The following is a 25,648-nucleotide window of genomic DNA, read 5'->3' on the forward strand; positions in this document are numbered from 1 at the left end:
GGTCTAAGACCATGACTAGACTTCCCCTCTTGTTTACTGTAATATGGCATACATGGGAGATCTGAAAAGGCATATCCTATTAATGCAAGTGTGCTTGCGTGAGATGGTACCACTAGCAAATACAAACCTTCAGTTAACCTGCAGTAGATTTAAAAATAATTCAATTTTCCCACATGCTAATTTTGTAGAAACCTACCTCACAGAGTGATTTCACCCAATGGAGAAAGAGCCCTTCACCCTGATCTTTTGAACATCTGTGTTTTTACACAGGATCTTTTCTGCTGCCAGTGATGATCATAACTCTTCCAAACAGAAAAATTTTGGAAGTTTAACTATGGAAAAGTAAGCGTAGTAACAAATTCTGTCTCGTACTTGACTTACCATATACATTCCTTTTCTTAATAGCACCAAGCCTTTCAGTAAACATGTTAACATATGTTTCTTACAGCCCTTCTACCCACTCGCCAAATACGGACCTGAAGTCAGTCCTTTTCAGCATAAGCTTATTTATTTGTGCTTTTGCTCTGACTGGCTATTGCTATGAGTAGTGCTGGTTCTATTTCCAGTAGACTTTAACATGGCACCTAGTAATCAGAATTTAAATTTACAGTTGATCTGAGAATGGCACCTGCCCCTTGTATGTGATTTATGCTGTATAAAAAGATTGTTTATTTATGATGATTATTTTGTTAATTTTTAGATGTGGACTTAACTGATGTTATGATATGAAAATCCCTTCACAAATGAGGAAAAAAGCCCTCTGTGAGTATGATTAGTGTAAGTAAATTAAAAATGTATCAGTAGTTGATAAATCAATGTTGCAATTTAAATGAATAGTTGAGAACTTAGCCTTGGAAAGTTATTACGCTCAGTAATATTTCAATAGAAATAGTTTCAAAACAAAGAAAATACCTGACCCTATTTTAATTTCTCAAGGATTGACCCTTTTTAAGTATGTCGACAATCACAGAGATTTTAGCTGAAAAACAACTGTACTCTTTAACTTAACTGTACCTATGCAAACGTGTTAGTTATTCTCTAACAAAGTATTTGTAGGATTTCAGGATAGGGGCTATGATGTCCTGCCTAAATCTCTGCAAGCACATTCTGTAGGTGTTCTGTTTCGTTAGGCAGTAGGTTTAATGGACTTACAAACCATTAAACTTCACATTACATAGATAACGAACCAAGGAAAACTTTTTGCTGAAAGAAAGGAAAAAAATAGTACAATGGAAATACTTGGGAATGTGCAGAGACTTTTGATGGAAGTTTTATTTGACCAAATTTTATGCTATTCAGTACTATTTAAGAAAGCCTGGTGATTTACTAGCCTCTTAACCACTTGTACAAAACCAACTGGACAGAGTCCTGAGCAACTTGCTTTAGGTGACTCTGCTTTTGAGCAGGGGGGTTGGATTAGATGAACACCAGATATCCTTTCAAACCTCAACTATCCTGTGATTCTGTATGAATTGGAAAACTGCTTGCTTTAATTTTTGGCTATCACAAATTATACCTATAAGCAGAGTGTTGTTTTGTCTGTTGTCACTGAGTTTCAAACCTTTTGGGGATGGGATGTTCAGAGCATTCAATTTCTGCTTCTTCCACTCAAGAATTTACATTTTTCCTATTTAGAACTGGCTTTTAACTTATTGTATAAACCTTGGTTGAATCACTGCAGCAAACTATTAGTTTTGAGTAGCAATAGGCTGACCCATGTGGTGGACCCAGCCCAAATTCCTTCCTCTCTAGCATGAGCTACCAATTTAAAATTTCACTCCTAAGCTCATGTAGGTGGCCAGGGTTGTGTTCAATTCAGTTGTCTTAGATGCTTTACTTGCATCTGAGTTTCAGATAGCCAGTGAACCAGTGCTAGTTGAGACAATGCCTGAGTTCTCTGTGGAGAGAGGGAGATTCTTTTGAAATCCTCCAGAGGGAGATGCTGAGTAGTTATATTTAGAGACTTAAGTTAGGCACGTTGAATGTTCATTTGGAGGCCTTCAGACAGTTTTAAAACGCCTGTTTAAAACACAGGTAAAAGCTAGATGTTTTATTTGATTAGACTGCATCTTGCCAATTATTAGGTTCCTCAACTGAAGAGGAATTAGTCACTCACTGTATAATACACATTTCAAGTTTATTAGATTTTGCTCCTAATCTCACTTCCTAAATGAATGGACTTTGTAATAATAGTATGAAACTAATACAAAAGTTCCATAACTACAGTGCTAACGTGGCTGGCAGAAGGAACATCCACATTTATCAGCCAAACTGAAAACATCACATTTAACAAAGTAACCAGATTTTCTATAGGCTATGTCCTTCCTTGCTAGTATAACATTTCACTTCATAGACATCATGTGGGAAGAACAATTGTCATGGATGTCTGTAGACCAATAAAGTGTAGGCTGAAGGAAAAGCACAGGGACTGCCATGTGCCACATCAATAGGCATCCCCTTTTGCTTTTTCTTTCCATCACCATCCCAGAATTTCAGCCTTGCTTTGGCCCAGTAGGTTTTATTTATAGTGAAAACTATAAATATCCCTTTCTCGTGGCAGTAGGGCCTGGAACGACACAGCCTGCTGACACCAACAACATGTCCTGCCCTTTTGTGCTGCATTCTGCTGACCCATTGTCCCTTCGTCTTTATCCCTTGTCCTACCTCTGCAAACAGAGGCCCCATCTGACAAATCTACTTGTGCTCCCTGGGGATTATGAAAACCAGGAAACTTCATTAAGGCTGGTTTAATAACTTAGACAAAGGAGAAGAGCAGCTGGTCTGTTAACGAGTCTCTCTTAACCCCCATTCTCTGACAGAAGAGCCTTTCTTGTGTGTGGTGCAGTCTTCAACAGTTTGCAGTAAAACGCTACCGATGTACATGCAAATTGAGTTACTCTACACTGGATCTGCTTTGAGTGTTTTATTCGAGTGACCTGACAGGTTTTTATGGCAGTAGGTTTGCTGCTCTTAAAAAGTACAGTAGCTGATCATGACTTTAAATTTGGGTGGGTGTTTTTGCTCTCTTTATTGCTTAGCATGGTAATGTGAGAGGAATAGCAGCTGGAGACAACCTGCTGCACTCTGCTGCTCTGTAAGACAAACATCAGTAAAGCCAAGCAGCAAGAAAAGAAGGGGTCTTCATGACAAAATGACAGCAAGAGAACACAGTCCCCGCCATGGGGCAAAATCCCGCACCGTGCAACGGGCCTCCACCATTGATGTCACCTCTGACATGCTAGGCCTTTCTCTAGCAGGTATGTACAGAATCTAACATGCATTAAAATTTTTTTCTTTTAGTTGGTAGAAGATCTAGATGTGTCTGGTTATCTGGAAGGAATACGATAAAGGCATTATACTTAAAAAAAAAAAAAAATCTTAAACTTGACATTTTTAAAATAGAAAAAACATTAAAATTGGAGGAGGAAGGAAAGAAAAATACATAAATTCAACTACATTTTATGTCGTTCTGTTTGTTGGTCAAAAATAAGCAGCAGAGGGAGAAAACAACCCAAGAATGTCAAGGTCGAGGAAGAGTCTAGGCAACCTCCTTGTTTGACATTGTATAAAATTTTCAAGAGAGTTCAGGAAGCTGAGAATTACCTCCTTCATCTTTTATAGTGAGAAAATTAGGATTGTAGCCCCCAGAGGCTTTCTTTGATTAGTGAGAGAGACAAGTACTTCAAACTTTTCCCTGTTCACTGATCACAGAGGAGACATATCTGATTCCATAATTTGGAGTTAATAGTGGCTCAGACACTAAGTGGCTTTAATCCTGCTGTTTTCTACTGAGGTTGAGTATTTTATATTCCCATATTCCATATAATCTTGCATAGTTTTACATATTTTAACATGTTTTATCAAATTAGATTATCAAATGATTTTTATATACCAAAGATTAGCTTATATTCTAAATACCAGTCATGGCTCATCGAATTAAAATTTATTTTTTCTCTATAAAATTTTATTTCTTTTTCTGTATGACTGCAGCTTGAGGTAAGGATTCACTTGACAGCAATGTTTGGCTAATCTTGTATTAATTTCTCTGATTTACAGGAAACATTCAGGATCCAGATGAGCCAATTTTAGAGTTCAGTTTAGGTAGGTTTAGTGATTTTTATGTTAAATTTGATGATACATGCTATTGAGTATGTGTGCAGTTTTTTAATAGTTGATTTTGAAGTGCCTTTGATATAGCAAGGATTGAAACTTTTCCTTGATTTTTATGGAGATGTGGTACAGTTTTCTTGCTGCCTGTACAGTATATTTTGATAGGCAACCAGCAGTTTGATTTTGTCATGTTTTTTGAAATCTGTAATTAAAATATCTCTCCTATAAAATTTTAAATCTTTACTACGTTATAATATTATTTTTACATGTTTGTTTTGTTTATGTGAAGATACAGTGAAACTGTCTTTAGTCTCAGCATATCAAGCAGTTCAGGTTTTCAAGCAAACTGAAGATTTGCTGGAAGCAACATTTTAGGACAGAATATTTTCTGAGAGTTACCAGCTATTACACATACCTTCTTTCCTGTGGTCTTTGCTACACAGTGATAATGTGAGATGCAAAGGTGACCTAATTTCTGGGATGGTTAAATTTGGACAAGAAGCTTGTGAATTCTTCACTTGAAGAAAAAGTGAAAAGTATTTTCTTCAAGAAAAATCAGTCTACATTTTCAACTGCAGTATGGTTTTCTTGGCTTAATAGTGGACTGATGTTTGGAAGGTTGTGCTCTTAACAGTATGTTTTCTCAGGTGTATGTACTTGTGTTATGAGTAATAATCTTAAGAATGCACTAGAGCTGTTAAGGTACCTTAAATATTTTCAGATAAATTCAAATATATAGATCTGCAAAGCTGCTTAGAGTACATTTGAACATTTTGCTTGCCAAGGTCAATTTTAGTATTAACTTTCTGCATCTAGCTGAAGCAGTCAGACCACGCTGTAATTACCTGATCTAGCTAGCTAGAATTTGGCTCTGAAGTTTAGTGTAATTGTGTAGAGTCACTTTACTGAAATTTTTGGTACTTGTTTGCTACTCGCCATAATCCCTTCCCAGCAGTTAAACTCACAGTCGCATTTTAGAGGAAATAAATAACTGTCCTTTTACAGTCACAAGCTAGTTCTTCTCCTAGCAGTGCTGCTTGATCAATGTTCAAGCACTTCTGTTGGTTCTCTGTCACAAAATGCCATTTGGTAATGGGCTTAATGAAGCGTGACTTCAAATCAAAAGCAGCCATGCTCATGAGATTCCCAGAAGAAAACCTATGCATGTGCTCTGGTCTAATGAGTTGTGTGCCAGGGGGGTGGATAGGCAGGTGTTGGAAGAAAAGAAGTTTAAATTACAGTTCTACAGCTTGGTGCCAAGCTGATCTGATTGCACATTTGTTGTTTGCATGCACAAAGGTGAGTGTTGTCTGCCTTTATAGCGTGGCGGTAGAATGAATATTAGGCCCTTCATGGCTCAGGGTATATAATTTGCTTTTATAAAAGTGTAGAGTCTTACAGCAGTATGAAAAAGATTCTGAATCTAAATTTATTTATCTAAAGCTTGCAGTGAGCTGCTAACTCCATCGCTAGATCGAAAACCAAATAGTTTTGTAGCAGTGAGTGTAACTACACCTCCTCAGGCGTTTTGGACGAAGCATGCACAGACTGAAATTATTGAGGTAAGTGGTGAGGTACTCTTGGATTAGATTTAAAATTGAAGCTAACAAAAGAAGTATTTCTCCCTAACAGATATCACCTTGCATTAATTTTTGCCTTTTTTGTTTATGGTTACAGGGAACAAGTAATCCTATCTTTCTAAGCAGCATTGCCTTTTTCCAAGACTCTCTTATCAATCAAATGACACAAATCAAACTCTCTGTGTACGACGTCAAAGACAGATCTCAGGGAACAGTAAGTTTTCTTTTTTCTATTGCCTCCCCAGTCAGAGTGGAGCAAGGAAATGAGAGGCAAGGAGATAAAACTAGTAACTTTTGTGGAATAAAGCAAAGAGGAAGCAGCATTGATCCTAGAGAAAGCTAGATGGACAGGGGAAGGAGGGAAAAATGCTGTGAGATGGACTTGGCAGAGTGGGGAGCATCGCCAGTGTTCTCAAATAAGGCTTGTCAAGTTTGGGAACCACTAATTTAAATGAAGAGGTTCTGTCACTTGTTCTTTTATGTTGTGGACCTCTTCACTGAACTAGATAAGGAACAGGATCCAACACCCCTACCTGAAGGCCCCTAACCTGTGCCAAAAGTCTTTTTGAACAGAGCTGCTAAATTCCAGAAATTGCCCTGCCCTGACCCCTTAGTGACTTTGTTCAGGGGTAAGATTTCTTCCCTTATGGAAAAAGTTTTAAATGCCAGCCCTCCCATGTAGCTGCTTGAATCTGTGGGGCAACTCAAGCCACTTTTTCTTAGCCTGTTGCCCAGAATACTGGTTCAGGCCGCACACATCTGCTTTTCCATGACTTTCTTAGGGGCAGCAGGGCTATCCCTCTCTGGAAGGTGCTTCATGGGGAGGCTCTGGGGAAAAACAATGCCTCCAGAGGAGGTAGGTTTTCCAGGAGGAGCCAAGTTTGGGTCAGGGACGGACTATGAAGTGTTGACCTAGTCAATCTGAGCCCCATTTAGTCATTGCTTACAGTATTCCTGTATTGCTGGGCCTAACCTTGTATATGTTGACATGCCTCCGCTCAAATTCTAGAGAAAGAAAAATGTTTATTGTCCTCCAGGAGGAAAAGGATTTTTGAGAAATTACCCAATTTATTAAATTTTAAAGGCTTTTAATTAGTTACGTATGGCCACATGTAATTATATTTTTGTTCTAAGACTTTTGTGCATAATAATTGTGTTTTGGGCTTTAGTGCTGTGAATGAAGCCTTTTCTCATTGTAAAGATGAGTAATTACAATTCTGGTAATGATCTTATTTCAGATGTATTTGTTGGGTTCTGGGATGTTCACTGTAAAAGAACTTCTTCAGGAGAAGAATCACAGGTTGCACCTAACACTAAGGTTTGTAATATTCTTCTCCATTTAGGAATTAATTCTTTATTATTGAAAGCATGCTTAAGATGTGATGAAAAATGTTTGTTTATTTCCAGGCCACTATTAAGGGAAAACTATTTTATATTGCATGGTAACTAAAACACGTAGAACAAGACCATTCTGACATAGTGAATAATGTTAGACATTGGTTCTAGTTCTACAAATCAATAAGATATTGTCAAGAACAATTTAATTTCTGTGCATTTCATCCTGTTACCTCAGTGTATGTGTCTGTGGACAGTGGCAAAATTGTGTATTTTTAACTGTGCTGGTGTATAAAGAAACTGTGATGGGTAGAATGAAACCTAATGAAACAGAGGGTTATCTTAGCTGTTTGGAATACCTTGGCTTAGATAAATCTAGGCTCTATTTACTATTTCAACACCTACTTGTTGCTGAATTGTGTATTTGTTGCTAAATAGTGTATTTATCAATATAATGCACTAGGAACAGGAGGAGTCACATGACAGCAATGTTGATGTAATTTTCTAGCTTAATTTGTATTGGAAACTTTTGTGGAAGTAACATGACTCAGGAGGGAATGAAAAAGAGGGTGTGAGTCTAACACCAGTCCTTGAGGTAGTGGTTCTAATCGTAGGAATCAGACCACACTCTTGAAATCCAGTGTGGGACAGAGTTAAGCAGAGGGTTGGGGAAGAATGAAGAAAGCAAAGTGAGATTAAGGGAAGAGAGCACTGATGTGTAAATGCACACTGTAATAGTAGGTGTTGAAAGTAGGACAGGCATCCTTGTCAGAGCAGGCAAGGGGGAGTCAGTTAAAGGAGGAAAGTGTAATCAAAGAGACTGAGGAAGATGGTGGTGGTGGTATCAGGAAAATCAGCGCTAGAAACAGCAACTATCATAAACTTACAGAAATTTCGTAGCCCAGACACAACTAACAAAACATGGGCAAAGCTTTTAATGCTGAGAGATGCATAAGGTTTTCAGCTTTTCCACAAAGTGTTGCAAATAAAAGGTTGACATGATTTAACAAGGGGTAGCGGATTAGGGAAATGAGTCAGAAAAGACACCAAAAGTATGATATTGGTGATGCGTAAGATGGTCTGATTTATCGTAAGTGTGAAGATGAGGGTGTTTTGAGGGAGATGAAAAAGAGGAGGAATGTGATGGCAAGAGAGTTTCATTGTTGTGTTAGACATTGTTATTCTGTTAGATTTATTCTTTCATGACTGAATTGAAAATGGACTTCTATTAAACTCTCTTGTTTTGGTATCAAGTATATTTGGATTATGAAAGTGTGAGAATGTCTTCTCATTGTCTTGTTATGCCCTGGATGTACAAGCAATGTGTATAAACATACTGAATGATTTAGCTACTTTAACCTTTTCTTGTAGTCCTCTTGTGTGCTTTTGTCTCAGCATATTTTTACATGTAAAAAACAATTTAGAATCTATCTTAAAACAACAACGTAAAGTCTCTGCCAAAATTACTGTGTGTCATGGGCTGAGACGGGATAAATGACAGCCATGGTAGATCTGGGTACTGGTGTGGATATAAAACCAGCAAGATTAGAGCTTTTACCCCGCTTGATTCTCTGTCTCTGAGTCACTCTCACTCACACCCCACTCTACCATGTGTTATACAGTCTCAGTTCCCTCCCCAGCAGGGAGATGGCTGCTGGTCTGGGAAAGTGGGACAGAAAGCTGTGACAGCTTGTGCTGTGTGGCTGCCCAGCTGTTAGTGACCTGTCTCGGCTGACAGTGGCCAGGTCCCTGGGGGTCCCCAGCATTTGTTTCCATGCATCTCCCTGATCTCCAGGATTTTCCCCTACCTCAGGGATCTTTGCTCCATTGAGAATCTTCACCTTCTTCCCTAGACCGCTTCTTTTCGGAATCCTCCTTTTTAGCTTTTCTTTCTGGAATGTCAGGCCCCCAGTTTTCCCAATCTAAATAGTCTATTTGCAGAAGCACAAGATAAGATCAGCCTCCTAATTGCTGACCTTGGCTGACTTCTCTATTAAGTAGAAGATTTGGGATGTGCTACTTCTGTTTAGTCCATGTATTATCCAAATTTAGCAGTTGCAGCTCTACCAGTAGCAGCTGGCAAGTAGCAGGCTTCTGATTGAGAGTTAAAAGTTTCGCATAGGCACACACACATTTGCACATACATCCAAGTATCTGCTCCCTGTTTAAGCTGCTTTTGCCTGCAACAGGCTATTTGTAAAATCTGAACTCCTTCTGGTTTTACAGAAGTATTGAAACACATGCATGGATTTAGTTTGTCTTTCTTAAGGAGGTCTGTACAGTATGCCTGCAGAATGTGGGGAGCGTTTTCCTGTTGAAGTAACACATTATAAAAATATGTAAAATGAAGTTGCAAAGCTTCCTATATAAAATGTTCATTAAGTTTGAAGATTAATAGCCTTTTATAAGTGTTCCCTTGTTGATAAACAGGTCCACCTCCAAAAAAATCTCAACGCAGAGTATTTGTTGCAGGTCGGCTGAAAGTGACCGTGTAGGTAACATTACAGTTATTGGATGGCAAATGGAGGAAAAAACTGACCAAAGGCCTCCAGTGACAAGGTCACCCGATACAATTAATGGAAGGGTGAGTATGAGTATTGTATCAGCTTCAGAAAAATGCAGATTGATTGGTAGTGTTGAAATAAGTTGAGATCTGCTGTCAGCTTTCCTGTCCGTCTTGGTATTTAGTATTACTTTACAATTTCAAAATACTGTAAAGAGCAGCCTAATGGTGGTGAAGTGGTTTTGGTGTTTTGCAGAGCTCTTGATGCTCGTGTTTGGAGTTAAAAGTCTTGGGGAAAATGTTAGTTCACAGTGATTAAGCTGTAGCTTCAAGAGCTCATGCCCTTCCTCAGAATATGCTTGAGATATTGTGTGTTGGTATACTTGATGCATAGATAAACAGTTTCACAAAGAATTGGAAGACCACTACAGGTTGTGTATTGGAAGTTGGCATTAAGCAAATTTGTAATGGGGATGCTCTGGGAATTTCCAGAATTTTCACTTAAAATATTTTAGTAAAACTTAATATATTACTTCAGTATTGGAGTTTATGGTTTTTCCTGATCCCCAAAGGCTGAGCGCTTTCTCAGCATATGTTTAATTCTGTAAACCATGTGTTCTGAATATTCTGCTGATAATTGTACTCCTATCTATGTAACACAGTCACAATGTGGATTAGTAACACTTTCTATCCAGCCAGACCTGTATCTGCCATGTATTGGTGCGGTACCTTTAAGCACTGTGGAGCTGTGCTAACGTGAAGTAGTTAATGGGCTGGATGACAATTTTTACAGCATTTCAAACTGTGCAGTAGAAGTAAATAAGAATATTTACATTGGAGGGTTTAAGTTCATGAATTATTTCAGCTTGCAATGTTTTTTGCCCATGGTAAACATATTTGAAATACTTATTTTAACCATCCATTGTGTTAAATATTACCTTCAAGTTTGTGTAATAGGGTCATCACTGCATATTGCCCTGGCACTGAGGTTTTATTCTTTGCTATTTGTGTTACTTTTGTTTTTGTTTAGACTGTGTTGCCAGTTGATGAAAGTTTAACAGAATCTTTAGGAATCAGATCCAAATATGCTTCGTTACGGAAAGATGCACTACTGAAATCTGGTAAGCTGCTGTGGCCTATAACAAGTAAGCATTAGGCATCAGTACAAGCTGATCTCTTGCTGTCTGTCTGTGGCCCCAGGGCATTTATTTAAGCAGATGCTTCATTTGAATAGGAACAGGCTGCTGATTGAGCAGCCCTCTGAGGGTCATTCAAGAATAAATGGTTTTATCATCTGCATATTTTATTTTATTTTATTTTATTTTATTTTATTTTATTTTATTTTATTTTATTTTATTTTATTTTATTTTATTTTATTTTATTTTATTTTATTTTATCAACTGTATAGTAAAAACAGCAGAAGCAAACTTTTGTCATTAAGATGACTGTAGTATAAAATTTTCCATGCAATTTGCTAGTCTATTCCAAAGCAATCGTTGGAGGGTGAGGGGTGGGACAGAGGAAAACAGTGGCTTTAGAAGAAATTTCTTGAAGAAAGATTTGTTTTCCAGGAAATTATTGCATGAGAGGAAAATGCACAGTGTGTTAAAAAAATAAAAGTAGTTTAGAAGTTGAATGTGTATTTTATTTCCTTACCAGTATTTTAAATCATTTGGAGGTTTTTCCTGATAACACCGGAAGAATGATCATTGCAGAATCACCATGCTTGGAAAAGCTAGACTGTTGCCTAATTAAACCAGTTCTTTACAGCAGTGTGTTGCAGCATGTTAGTGAATTGAAGCCATTTGCTTTAAAAAAGGACAGACTTTCTAAACTTTCAACTCAAACTTTATGCTAAAATAACATTATTTTAATACTTTAGTGTTTGGTGGCGCCATTTGCCGAATGTATCGCTTCCCAACCACTGATGGAAACCACTTGAGAATCTTGGAGCAGATGGCTGAGAGTGTCCTGTCGCTGCACATCCCTAGGCAATTTGTGAAGCTGCTTCTAGAAGAAGATGCAGCAAGGTGAGTTCAGGCTGGTTTGCATGTATGATAATACAGCAGTGATATGGCTCTTATTTGAGTTACCAAGGAATGTATCTGTCGTCATGCACAGAGGCACTGAAACAAAAATAGTAAAAGCAGCAAGTTGCTGACAGTACAGAATCTCAGATTAAGGTTTTGTTGACTCATCTTTAGTCTCTCCAAACCCTTATAAGTGCTTATGCTGCTTAGGCCTTTCCTGCCTGGCCTTGAAAACTGTTGTGTAGACACCTGGCCAGCACAGATACTCCTTGTACCTAATAGATGGGTGCTAATCTCCTGCCTAACCCTTGTCACAGTTCTGGTTTGAGAGCCACCAAAGTTCAGTGGCGTGGCCTAAAAAGGACTTCATTGTCCCGAGTCACCTGACATGATGGCAGTGCCCATCATTTGCAAATCATCATATTGTTTGAGAACAGAAAGGTGGGAGGGAAGCTTTGGTTTTGACCAACACCTGAGGCTTCTGGGGGGACACACAGTGTATTCTGCTTGTGAGGAACCTATCTACCTTGCATTAGAGCCCAACAGCTCTGCTTTGGGACATACGTTTGGAAGCATTCCCAGTCTGGTGAGTAGTTTAGACCAGAGTGAGTTGAGAATGTGCCAGCTGCAGATGGTGCTATATTGGTAAAATGTGAAACTCATTCTTGGTCAAGTGGAAATGGAGCTAAACACTTATCTTCCTTCCTTCCTTCCTTCCTTCCTTCCTTCCTTCCTTCCTTCCTTCCTTCCTTCCTTCCTTCCTTCCTTCCTTCCTTCCTTCCTTCCCTCCTTCCCTCCTTCCCTCCTTCCCTCCTTCCCTCCTTCCCTCCTTCCTTCCTTCCTGTTTAAATTATTATCTGTTTATTTTTCCCTAGGGTTTGTGAACTAGAAGAATTAGGAGAACTGTCTCCTTGTTGGGAAAGCCTTCGTCGACAAATAGTTACTCAGTACCAAACAATTATTTTAACTTATCAGGAAAATCTGACTGACCTGCATCAGTATAAAGGTGATTTCTTTTTCATAATAACACAATACTTCTCAGCTGTGATTGCTAGTGCTCCTCTGAAATTTGGAACTCAGAATGTTTTAGTTCAATGAGTAAAAAATACTATTAGATTACTTTGTTAATGTTTATTGTGAGTTTACTTATGATCTGGCTATATTTATCTGCTTTATTCATTCCCTTATTTTACCCTGAAAATCGAACAGTTATGAACAGTAACAGAAAGATAGATATATATATATATATATATATATATATTTTACTTTTTCTGCTTTACTTTCAGCACGTAGAAAGTGATGAATGAAGCTCTTTGAATGTTTTAGCATAAGCAGAAGCAGAGGGTGTTTATGCTTACTTTTCTCCTGCATTTCTCAGGTCCTTCATTTAAAGCCAGTAGCTTGAAAGCTGATAAAAAATTGGAATTTGTTCCTACAAATTTACATATACAGAGAATGAGAGTCCAGGATGATGGAGGATCAGGTATTTGTTTGTTCTCTCTTTCTTCACCTTATTCTGTTACTTTACACTCCATTTCTTTTTCTGTCCTCAGCCATATAGCCAAGTCTCTACAAACTACTGTTCTGTAGCACTTGTGCTACTTAGCATTTTTGTTATACTTTCTATCCTCAGATTCTAAATCTTTTGGCAAAAGAAGAGGTGTAAGTATAGTTATCGCTATCCTACAGGTGGCAAAACTAGGTTCTGGAATTAACTGTGCCCTAGGTGACACAAGTCATCCTTTGTACTAGAGAATATATTGGATTAAGCTGCTGTATCCCTTTGAGTCATTTTGGATTGTAGCAGAACAGCAAAGGTTCTGACTGGTGTTTGTTAAGCTTGTGCATTTTTTATCTGGAACCATCATGTACAGTTACGCAGTATCACACTGGTTTGTTCATATCAAGCTTATTTCTTTATAAATAACTTAGGTTTTCCCTTTTAACAGTAATTCCCATTAGCCATGGATACACTTGTCCCATGTAGCCATGTGATGGATTCCAGTAATGACAGGCTTTGTGTAAAGACCAATGTTCAAGGCTTCTTTTTCACTGTCAGTCTTCTAGATTAAGAAACAGAGGACCTGCATTCAAGTATGATTCTTTCACCTCAAAAGTACTTGAAGGAATTCCAGGGCTTCTAAAACAATTTGGTTTTCCATGTTCTTCAAAACACTGGCACAAAGTTCTACAAAAATTAGTTTCAGAGTAGTTTTTGAATTTTCCACGATTGTTTGTCCACAGTAAAGATGACAAGCTCTCATTTTTAAGTCCCTTTTGTCCATCCCAGATCAGAACTACGACATAGTCACCATAGGAGCACCAGCAGCTCATTGTCAAGGCTTTAAATCAGGTGGCTTGCGGAAAAAACTGCATAAATTTGAAGAAGCAAAGAAACAGTAAGTAGAAATATTGTTGTCAGCTGTTATTGTGCTTTTTCATTCCAGTCCATGATCAGTGATTTGAAAAACCATTCCATTCTCTGATTTTGTTGCACTCCATTCAATAGTTCTACTATGCAATGTGAAGATTACTCTGTGTTTTGTTTTTTTTTCCCCTTTATATTACCGTGTTTGTTTGTTTTAGTGATGAGCCCTTTCTAACAGTCTTTTTAGGGAAATCTTTAATGAATACTTCTTGGTTCATTTAATTTAGCTATTTTAGGTGTTGAGTTTAGGTTCTGCCTAACTGTGAAAAATTGTCTGTAGAACCTCCTCAGATACACTACAGCATGCTTTTAATTTATTATTTTCAGCAGACTTTCACTCCTTTCAAAGCTTCAGGGTCCTGTTACTGAACTCTCTTTAGTACAGGACAGCTGTGCCTGATAGGCAGATTCCTTGTTGACAACTTGGGTTCCGTTCTGGGACTATTGCTGGAGGCTTTCCTGTACTGCTTCGAGGTTTATGCACAGATTAGGGTTGCCAGCCTGGCCTTACTCTGCTCTACAGGCAGGATGCTTGACCTCCACTGTCCTGTCTTCAGAGACTGTCCAGTGACCTCTCTGGAAGTGCAACTGCAGGAAGGGATAAAAATTGGGAAGGTCACATATACTAAAGGGAGAGACTTGCGTGGCACCCACCCCAGCTCCCAAGCAAGAGATAATGCCGTCAGGGTCTGCATTCCTTTTGCTGCAGTATGGAGAATTTAAGGAACAAGGAGTCGTTGTAGCTAGGGAAGAGGAGACCTTGATAATGCCCTTCCAAAGAAAGGATTTGTAGGATTTGGAACTGATGGGAGGAGAGAGTGACGTGGGAACCAGGCGCTGCCAACTGCAGAATTAGTTTTGGCAGTAGAGAACTGAATAGCAGCATCCTGTGAACATTAATCAGATATGTACTGATAAAAAGATGGGTGCAAAAATATGCCTGGTGTAATTATTCCTGACTTACAAAGTGTGCTAGGATGGGACTAGAGGGAACAGTAAACCTAGAAACACTGATATGCTAGGCTTACCTGTCTTGTTCCTTTGATACCACTATTAGTTTCTGAAATAACCTGTCAGTTTAGCTACTGAAATGGTCCTCACTCCTGCAGTGTCTAAATTCCCACATCTTTTGGTTTTGTTTTTTTCCCCCCCTCACCCAATAATTAGCTGATCAGTTGATTTCTATGCAGTACGTTTTCTTCTAAGCTTTACAGAACTGTTCTTTCTGGGTCCATGAAAACTGCAGGTTCAACATTTGAAGAATAACTTTCCTTTCAAGTTCTTCTATGTTATCATAAAAGCCAGTATAGTAGAACTGAGATCCATCTCCTCAATTTTTCTGTTACATAGATATAATTCAGTTCTTTCTCTTTTCATTCACAAAACTGTGCTTGGTGCATCCACAACATTTCCCTGAAACAATACTTGGGCATCTGGCAATCTGTGTTTTTATGCTTACAAGTTTAATCATTATGTACCCGCCTTGTTGAAAAGATGACTCGAAGTTATTTCCCCAAACATCCTTTATTTTGTTTTCTGCTTTTGGTATTTGCTAACAATCTGCTAATTTTATTTTGGTTTTTGTTTTTTTAGCAGTTATGAGGAGTGTTGGTGAGTTTTATGTTTCTGAGAGTTCTGTAGAGAGGGTTTTTGTTCTTTGGGTTGTTTTCTTTTTCTTTTATTTTCTTTGGCAAAGATCTGGTGTGTTTTAAAGTGTGCAGGGCTTTTTAATGTCACGCACCATTATATCCCTAATTGTGCTCAAAGTAATTGTAGCTGCTTTGTAGAACAGGATGTGTGAACGAATTTCATTTCACCTGCAATGTTTGTTTGTAATGAACAGCTAGCTTCCTGTCTCTCTTTGATCATAAGAAGTTAGAAAGCTAAAGATCAGAACACAAGAATTTTATATATTTTTCTCTGTTATTTCCCCTGAAAACTGCATGGAGAGGGAAACACTCTGGCAAAGGTGGAAGATAGTTAAGATAAATCTACATATTTTTAAATCTTTATGGTGATAGATTGGGCATGGTTTATATTTTTGTAACCCACGTCTTCATTTAAATATTTTAATTTTTGTGTATTTTTCTTTATGTGATGATGTTCAGTGCTATGAGAAGGAAACCTTACCTGATGGTTCATCAGCGCAGAAGTTCTACTCTAAATTGCTCATATTAAAGGTTGAACCCTTAATTCGCTGGGGGTTTAAGGCTGTGTTACAGTTTGCTGATATAGTACAAGGAGAGCTGTTCATTTCAAAAAGCAATTGCAAGTTGGAAAGTAAATATATGTGAACTTTACACCATGAATTTTTCCCCCTGATCATCCCAGCAAATGTTTGTGATTAAAAATGTTATAATTCTAAATCAAATTTCAATATGCTGCATGGCTTTTCCTGCCAAATACGTCTTTATGCATGTTAACCACACTGTTGTGGAAAGAAATTGCTCAGAGGAATTGTCACTAAGATCACCAGTCAATAGAGGGCAAAAATCATGTACAGGGAAAGCCTAAAAGTGGAGATTAATTTGCTGCATGGCATAGCAGTACTGAGGAGTGGTTGTTCTCTGCTCCACTCAGGTGGGTGACCAGAGGGACGCAAATAATGAAATTCTTTCAAGAATCACTTCTACAGTATATCCTTTGAAAACAAAGCCCCAATTTTTTATCATAACAGAGCTCAGACGGGTCCTGGGATTAAGCTGCTCCTTTGCCTTAATATCCATTAAGGGACAGCTGGTGTTTGTGGCAATGATTTTAAAGCATGCCCCATGCAACCCTCATGTCTTACCTCACAGACACACTGCAGAAATCAACACTCCTCGGAGGTTATGATCTGATGTAACTGTGCCTGGAAAAGAAACTCCTCTGTGTAGTCTCTCAGTGTAGCTGTGTCCATCGAACAGTGCTGAGATTGGTGCGAGCAGTAGATTGTTCTGTGCTGTTACTATGCTGAAGCCATTCATGACTAGGGAAAAATGAATAAAATTAAGACAATATACAATTGGTGTCACCTCATGCTTGATGCCACATCCTGAATGGGCTTAACACTTGTCACAACTGGTCCTGATGTGAAGGCCTGGTCTTTGTATAGTTTTCCTACTGGGGAGAAAAAAACCGGCATACTGCCTGGCAAAGGGAGTAGTAGTGGGTTGGTTCCAAATAGTTAACTAAGAAAACAACTTCAATTTCAACTAATTTTCAAAGCTAAAAGGCAGCTTTTGTGGATAGCTCTTATCAGTTAGGTTTCAATCACCCTTTAGAAGTGCTGTTCTCTCTGCCAGACTTACAGACAGAGTCCAAGCATCTGTCTTGGACTGGATAAGCAACTTGTGTAGATACCTAAACTTAGAGGACATGAACTGTTCTCCTCCACCACCAAGTAAGCAGTCTCAGTGGAGCTGTAGTATCCCAATATATAGATTGGTATTGCTTTATATTGTTACAGCTGAGTTTATACTAGGGAGAGTTGTACTATGTCCCTAGTTTGGTATAGTAAACGTATACAAACAGAACCTACACCAAGGACAGAGTCCTTGGATTAGCCTGGAGTTATACTTTGTTTTTTATGTGTCATAAGATTGCTTCTGCTGGTGTAACTTGAATCAGGCCTGAAATAGAGGAAAGGATACACTAGCAGAAGGAATTCTTGTTAATACCACAGTGTTTTCATTACAGATCCGGGTGGCATTTCTGTGTTGGAAGGAGTGCAGATTTTCTTTTCATGGTGTTAAGAGCTGTGTTATAATACAGGTTTCTACACCAGGCCTCAGGGAAGTGTCTGTGTCATAAGGAGAGGGAGAGTGGGGCAAGCTGTCTCTGCAAACAGTGGTTCTGCATCTGATGGAAAAATGTGTATCACCCACATTCTCGTCAGCAAAACTGTCCCTCTGGTATACAAGCTCTGCCTACAGTCCCTTGGCATAAGGGGTTAGTAAATCTGCATCTAAATGCTTTCAGTAAAGGCAGAGAAGGCTCTAGGATCATGTTCCTGCTGTGCAATTGCCCACTGGCCTTTCACTGTTGATTGCTAGCTTAGGTAATTTTTTGTTGTCTGCCATTAATTCCCCTGCATGCCACTGTACTGTGTGTACCCCTAGATCAATTTTCTCCCTAAAATCAGTCTTTCTTTCCCAGCACTTCAACAAGTTCCCAGTCTATAATATACATCCCACAGGACATCATTAGAGCAAAGGAAATTATTGCACAGATCAACACCTTGAAAACACAAGTCAGTTACTATGCAGAAAGGCTCTCAAGAGCTGCCAAGGATAGATCAGCTAATGGCCTTGAAAGAACACTTGCCATCCTAGCAGACAAGGTAGGAGAGTAATACATTTATACACTGAAGCACAGCATATTTTATTCTGTCTCTGTCTTTCCTTGAAGCATCAATTTTGCCTTGTTCAGTAGTGTATTGTAACATGTACAGTCCTAAAGCAAAAGCAGAATCAGACCAGCTTTTAAAATTTGCTGCTTTTTATTTAGGTTGTCTCCTACTTTTCACACTCCCGCCTTCACCTCCTCTTGAGAGTGCAGTGGAGAGCAATGTCCTCTGGTTCCCTCTATTAATTCATTATATTCCAGAACTGTGTGTTTTTCACTTTCTTTTATTCCCTTTTCTCCATAACCACCTTATATTTTTTTAAATGTTCCTCTGAGTCATCTGTCAAGCAGCAGCAACTGGGCATAACTTAAGTAAATGAAGCAGTTCTGTATTTTTCCACTGGTGAAATAAGGAATAATGTTGACTTAGCCTTTGCTTAAATTATAGTGATGTAAATCAGGTATTCTGGACCCACAAGACTGGACCCACAGCTGAACACAATTTTATTTAGATGGACAAAGAATCACATTCAGTTTTAGTGACATCCTCTGTCCCTGAAGCAGATCTGAAGGTTGGAAATGGCAGTAATGGCCAATATGCTTGCCATAAATTGCCCCAGTGGAGGGGATATCCATATGACTTTGTAGAGTGCAAAAAATTATGTGACCCCATGTAAATGTATTATTTATTATAATATTCACTCTAGATGAGTACAGTGTGTGTAACTGATCTGTGGGATTTTCTACAGCTGGACAAACGTATATGTATAATATAGTTAGGGTTTGTTTGTTGTTTTCTTTTTTTAATAGATGGTGCAGGCCAGATACTTTTTATAATCACATAACTTGCAGAAACTCTTTAATACACCACCAGTAAATAAGACAGGGATCAAGTTGCTTTGATTAGGGGGTTATGTCTTCAGCCCTCCTCTTGTCTTGTTCTGATTTCAGACAGGATGGTGGAGGTTAAGCATGATCTCTCTGGTGTGGCAACTATTGTGTGGGGTGTAAAAATGTCTGCACATTGTTCTAAGCTTTCATCAAATAGAGAGTGCAAAAAAAGGGTGAATTGCACATTTATTAGTAAAATTTTCAACAGCTGCAAGGCTAATATAGTAGAACTGACTTTGGAAATGTACCATTTGTCGTTTGGTATCCTAAATTCTTTTAAAGGCCATTCTGTAAAACGCCTTTGAAGGCACCTTAGAGACAATGGTTAGTTTATTTTCCAGATACAAGTTCTTCTTTTTTCATTCTGTGAAAGAATACAGAATAAATTGCTATAAATGGAAATGTTGTTAACATGTGGGTGGTTTATTGCCTTTTAGACCCGGCAACTTGTCACAGTCTGTGACTGTAAGCTGTTGGCAAATTCAATACATGGACTGAACACTGCAAGGCCAGATTATATAGCTTCAAAAGCTTCTCCAACCTCTGGAGAAGGGGAGCAAGTGATGCTGAGGAATGATCAAGATACACTTGTGGCCAGATGGACAGGAAGAAACAGCCGATCTTCTCTGCAGGTGGATTGGCATGAAGAGGAATGGGTATGTTTGGTTAGTGGAGTGATGAATGTCTTCTTCTTTTGGATTTTGTTTGCTTTGTTCTTTTGTTAATAAGCTCCATAACTTCTCACCAGATATGCACACGATGACTATTTTGGAGGTATTGTTCAACTAGCAAAGATGTTTCCTCCAGCCTGTGCTCAGTTGCTCATTGGCATTGGGCTACAAACAGGCCTTAATGAATATTCCTGGATCTCCTGAACAGTGGAGATCATTGCAGTAGGTGCATGGCTTTTCTGAAGTTAGTTCCAAGGGAAAGTAAACAGCTTTTAATGGAAAAAGAAAAAAAAAAAAAAGACAATACTACAAAGGGCTTTTACATTTCTCCAAGATAAAGCATATTTTGCATGTGTTAGCTATACAATTCAGCCTTCCTGGCTTTTGTTCTCATCTAAATATTTAGAACTTGCAGAACATCTCTGTTTTGATTATGAACAGCATTTTAAAACTGTTTGCACAAAGAATTTAAATGGTTTTCCTTACCACACTGCCAATTGAAATGAGAATTGGGCTGTTTAAATTCTGTCATTGTATAATATAAACAGAAGTGAATTAGATCTCAAAAAATAGTCAAGATTAATTAAAACCATTATTAATATTGTGAAATATCAATTTAGAAATGAGATCAAATTAATTTTGGAAATGGAGCCTTGCTAGTTTGAATTGTTTTGGCTTACTTTGATTTACAGTCAAACTCACATTAATGAGATACGAATAAAGCCGATTTAATTATTTAGATAATAATACAATACAGTAATTTTATCTGTTATTCACTGAGTCATATACAAAAAATGATGTGTGATTGTATACAATTATTACATGAAACATGAGTTTCAAGAATAAACAATAATGCCAAGTGGAAATTGGAGCCATACTGTGGGAAGAGGCAGATATATTTAGAAAATAACTTTGCAATTTACCACACAAGTCGTGTCACTACATATTGTTGACATGCTGGTATACATTATTTATATATCCAGAGTTTGTATGTGCACAAATGTAAATGGGATAACCCAGAGGAAACTCTGCAGAGGAATTGTGACTAGAATCACAGGAGAAAATATATTGCCAAGGAATTTGTTACCCAATGTGTCTTTTCATTATCAATTGAGAAACAAATCTTTTTTTTTAAGGAGAAAGTTTGGTTGAATGTTGACAAAAGTCTGGAGTGTATTATACAGAGAGTGGACAAACTTCTCCAGAAGGAGCGCTTGCAGAGTGACAGCTGTGAAGACGTTTTCCAGTGCGACGTCAGCTGTACTAGTAAGAAAGGTAATCGGGACACTCGTGCCTACTGGATAAATCCAGAAGATTTAAATGAGACCTCATCATCCTCACCACCTTCATCATCCTCACCACCACCTTCATCCACACCATCCTGTGCATGCCATTCTCTCAGAAAGACAAGTGCGTATGCCAGACACCGCTTCTCGCTGCTGCTCTCTTGCTGTGCGCTGGCATCATTCCTAAGCCTCCGCTACATCCTTCCATGTGTTTTTAGTTTAGTAGTGGTGTTGAGCACTCATGACAGGCAAAAGGGGCTGGTGGTGTACGGAGAGCTGCTAAGCCCATTACTTGTTTTGAAATCCTGATCCCACTGAAATCGTTGCCAAATCCATTGATGACAGTGGCATTTGGTTTTCATACTGGGTGTCTTAGGCTGGTAAAACAGGTGTTTGGGTTAGCACATGTCAAACACCACCCATAGCTCTCCTGGAGGCTTCAGCTTCTTTGCAGCAATCTAAGCTCATGACAGTGAACCTCTATAAAAGATAAATAAAACATGAGAGAAGTGCAGGCACTACTGCAATGCTAATGGTCCCAGCCAGGCTGCGAAAGCATAGGAGGGGGAGCCAAGCAGTCCCATTAGACTGAGCTGAACTTGGATGAATCTACTGGAGGGTAATGCAAATTTTATCCCAAATTGTCAAAAGCTGTGGTGCTGAGGCATTCAATTAGTTAGACGTCCTGTAGCTGGGAGGTAGGAATTGGCAGTGCAATCTCTCAGTGGAATAATCCTATCAAACTTTGAGGTAAAGTGGATGCTGAATTGAATCCAGCATAATGCCATTAGCATGTGAATCAAAGAAATCCTTATCAGCTTAGGTTGACAGTTTTGCAGCCATGCATTAAGTTTCAGAATTATTTTATTTACATATGTACTTATGTGGCTTATTCTCACATTCTTTACATGTGGTCACTATGATTTGGCCACTTCATAGAGCAGCTGTGCCAAGTTATGCTCTAGAAAGATTGATTTGTGTTTTCATTTCCTTTGCCTGTTCTGTCTTACTGTTTGATGGCCCTTTGTCCCTTATGTGTGTCTGTGACTTCATGTCCATCTCATTGTTAACATTTGCAGTGGAAGGCAGTATCTTAACAAAAAGAAAGCAAGAAGGAAGTTAAATGTTAATATATTTCTGTATGGCTTTTAAAATGTTACATATGGTTTTCTTTGTATCTTAAATGACCGTGTTTTTCTAGATTAGACTGACATTTTTGTGTATTATAAAGGAATAGGAGAGTTGGTTCTTGTTTCAGATTGTGTTCTCTATTAATCTTTGGCAAAATTTCTTCTACCGGTTTGATACCTTTAAATGTTTTTATTTTCTAGCTAGTTTACATGAAGTTTTATATGTATTTACATGAAAGTTTTATCAGTAAACTTCAGTGCACCTTCATAACAATGAATAAAAGTTGTGGATTTTTAATATTAAAAAGAATAGGAAAAATCTGTGGTGGATGATATCAGAAACTTTTCCCAAGACAATTTGATGCTGAAAACACCTTAGTACCATAATTGTCTTTCATTTTCAGTTGATCTTTTAAATCTACTCTGGATTTTTACTCTTATGGCATATAAAAGTAGAATTAGGTGCACTTACCTACCAAAGGTTTTGTTTGTGGCAAGAGTTTCTGTAATCTTTCCCTGCTATTCCTTCAAAATAGGAAAAAATCTTACCATTTAATCCACAGAACCTGGCGCAGAAACATTAAATCAAGAATTGCACTTCAGAAGCTTATTGTAAGCCATGGCAAGCTAAGTACTTGATCATAGTCTTATCAAATGTAGCTCCTAATTAATGGTCAGTATTTTTGACAAATGAACAGGTTCAATACTATGAAAAAGACTGGTCTTACTGAAATGAACGGGAATTTTTCAATTGAGTTGCTTTCCTTGACTCTACACCAAACCTGGCCTGTTAAATGGTTTTAAACTAAAAGATGGTAGATTTAGACTAGATGGAAGGAAGGAATATTTTACAGTGATAGTGATGAAACACTGAATGCATTGCCCAGAGAGGTGGTAGATGCCCCATCCCTGGAGACATTCCAGGCCAGGCTGGACGGGGCTCTGAGCAACCTGATCTAGTTGAAGATGTCCCTGCTCAGTGCAGGGGGCTGGACTAGATGGCCTCTGAAGGTCCCTTCCAACTCAAACTATTCTGTGATTCTATGATTTACCCTTTCACTGTCACTTGTGACAACTAATCATGGGAATAATTGAGGGACAAAGAAGATCTTTTCCCTAAGTACAAAATCACAACATTTTAAAAGTTTTTTCTTGTCATGTCTTCAAAGAACTAACACTTTTTCTGTTACTGATTTTGAACTTTGAATAAATGACACTGAGCAAAGAGTGGCCAGGAATTTTTTTGAAAGCAATGTGAAAACCAGCAAAATGAGATAGTTCCAGAATTGGTATGAGAGAGAGTAGAATGTTATCAGAGGACTTTAGAGAATCTCTCTAGAAATGAATGGTTGTGAAAGAAAATACTGCCCGAAATAGTAGAAGGGGGATTTATGAAATCCTTTTAAACTGTATTTTTGCTATAGGCTTAGGTATTCATTACTAGAATTGCCTGGGGCATATAGCTTCTTTAATGGACATGAGTTTTAATTTACTGAGAGGTTTTTATCTTGGATCATCTAGGTCAGCTGATTGTCCTAATGCATAAAATTGAATTTGATATTTTCTGTTGTTACTTTTAAATTCATAATTCATTTACTAGTGAATCTAGATATAAATAACAGAAGTTGAAATCCTTTTAGCTACTACTTTCCAATAATGCAAGACTTGCTCTAACAGAGTGTATATTATCTTTTTACTGTTTGCCTTGCAATGAAGTGTGTTCTAATCTGAGAGCTTGTTGCTCCCACGGAAGTGAGTGTTGAACACTCACAGGCTTCACTGGTGAGGTTTCAGACCTTAACATACAATCTAATGCTTGTGTTAACTAGCTCAAAAATTGTCCAACATAAATTTGTCTAAGATAGTGAGGTCCTGTTTCTTTATTACTCTTGCATTGTAGGTGCCTAAATATAATCTTCTGTTAAGCGCATTGAATTTACTGCTAGTCTTTTGCTATTCTGTTTAGCAGCCTTATTGCCAGCTTATTATATAATTGCACTAAACCAGTGGTTCTCAAATTGTGCCCTATGGATTGCTGGGGATTGACAGTGAATTTGCTGGTAATCCCACAGAGCACCCTTGAGCTCGCAGGCACTGGCTTTCCTCCAAGTCCCCATCCAGGTGTTCCTCTGATCAAAAACAGTGGAGTGGAGGAGATAGCCCATGCCCTTGGTGCCTGCAGGCAAAGGAGCTCCTCTTTCCTCTTCCCTCGGTGAAAGTGTTTGAGAACTCTGGCATTGAGCATTTGAGTTGCTTTTGTTTAGACTGTTGCTGCTCCTTAATCATGCATGTTGCCCCTCCATTTCTGTGCAGATTGCAGCCCCGCTCCGGAAGAATCCGGCCCAGGTACGTGCATTCATGGCTTCTGCTTCTTCTGAAAATTGCAGGGGTTTGTTCGTAATTAACAACTGAACAAGTGCCTTGCTGTTAAGATTGACCATTTTGAAATGGTAATGCTCTGCATTAAGCATATTGAGAAGTTATTGTTTTCTAAATAATAGTGCAAGGGAGTATCTGGTGACTTCTCATGTCCAGATACGGGAAAGCACTTGTTCATGGCCTCTTTGCTTTCTCCAGTTGATGTGTTTCAGCAAACTATTGAAGGTGACAACAATTTGAGGCCTTTTCCGAATGTCACTGAACTCTGTGGGAGTCTGACATTTCAGCTGTTTCAGACATGCCCTTTCATATGTGCTGTTGAGCTGGCCTTTCTGAATGAGAACTCAAGCAGAACATGGAGCAGTCAGCAAGGCAGATGGAAAAGCTCTGTTGTGGGTACACACCAAGCAGTGCTGGACACTGCAAATCTAATGTTTCAGAATACAGAATTGAGGAGAATTTCATTGCGCTGTTAGCCTTCCTTCTGCTGTCCTTGTACTTCCACACACTAGTTGTTGCATTTACAAGGTCTGAATAATATACCTCTGTAATACTGCTCTCTCCCAACTAGATGGCTGCAATTTCTCCCATTTGAGAGTAGTTTAATCTGAGTTCAGTGAAGGTTCAGTCTTTGCACTGTTACAGCATGGCCTTCTGAGTTTAGTGGAACTAAGGGAAAATAAAGCTCCAGTGCGGGTATGATTTTCATCTTCATAAAATACATTAATGTTCTTCTCAGCTGTCTACACTGTTTCTTTCTGTCTCTAAGGAAGTGTTTCTAACAATAACAACTCCACACATTTTTAATTCCTGGAACATCCCTTTAGTTTTTGCAAAATATTAATGTAGTACATAAATGAATGCTATTTTTATGCTTTTAAGATGGCAGTAATTAAAAGCAGCCAAGTTACCCCAACTGGGTACCCAGATATACACAAAACCACATCTTAAACATAAGTGGTTGAAGCCACAGTGTAGC

General features: G+C 38.4%; 1 protein-coding gene across 18 annotated transcripts in view; it reads left to right on the top strand.

Moving 5' to 3' along the window:
- INPP4A (inositol polyphosphate-4-phosphatase type I A) overlaps window positions 1-25,648 on the top strand; it is a 125,799-nt gene that overhangs the window by 75,341 nt on the left and 24,810 nt on the right. For 3 of the 18 annotated variants that reach the window (XM_082073198.1, XM_082073188.1, XM_082073200.1), the window contains 17 exons: window positions 701-762; window positions 3,039-3,257; window positions 4,057-4,101; window positions 5,554-5,672; window positions 5,788-5,904; window positions 6,929-7,008; window positions 9,456-9,609; window positions 10,559-10,649; window positions 11,411-11,558; window positions 12,434-12,564; window positions 12,937-13,041; window positions 13,849-13,957; window positions 15,580-15,597; window positions 18,124-18,307; window positions 19,641-19,868; window positions 21,011-21,284; window positions 24,604-24,636. In XM_082073198.1, the coding sequence (XP_081929324.1) occupies window positions 3,152-3,257; window positions 4,057-4,101; window positions 5,554-5,672; window positions 5,788-5,904; window positions 6,929-7,008; window positions 9,456-9,609; window positions 10,559-10,649; window positions 11,411-11,558; window positions 12,434-12,564; window positions 12,937-13,041; window positions 13,849-13,957; window positions 15,580-15,597; window positions 18,124-18,307; window positions 19,641-19,868; window positions 21,011-21,284; window positions 24,604-24,636 (1,942 nt within the window). In that variant the 5' untranslated portion in view covers window positions 701-762; window positions 3,039-3,151. Of the gene's footprint in view, window positions 1-240; window positions 343-700; window positions 778-3,038; window positions 3,258-4,056; window positions 4,102-5,553; window positions 5,673-5,787; window positions 5,905-6,928; window positions 7,009-9,455; window positions 9,610-10,558; window positions 10,650-11,410; window positions 11,559-12,433; window positions 12,565-12,936; window positions 13,042-13,848; window positions 13,958-15,579; window positions 15,598-18,123; window positions 18,308-19,640; window positions 19,869-21,010; window positions 21,285-24,603; window positions 24,637-25,648 lie in introns of those variants that run through there. The other 15 variants (XM_082073199.1, XM_082073202.1, XM_082073201.1 and 12 more) reach the window with 14 other exon arrangements.

The sequence above is a fragment of the Streptopelia decaocto genome (genome assembly GCF_964273445.1).
Source record: "Streptopelia decaocto genome assembly, chromosome: 1".
In the NCBI taxonomy this organism is placed as follows: Eukaryota; Metazoa; Chordata; class Aves; order Columbiformes; family Columbidae; genus Streptopelia; species Streptopelia decaocto.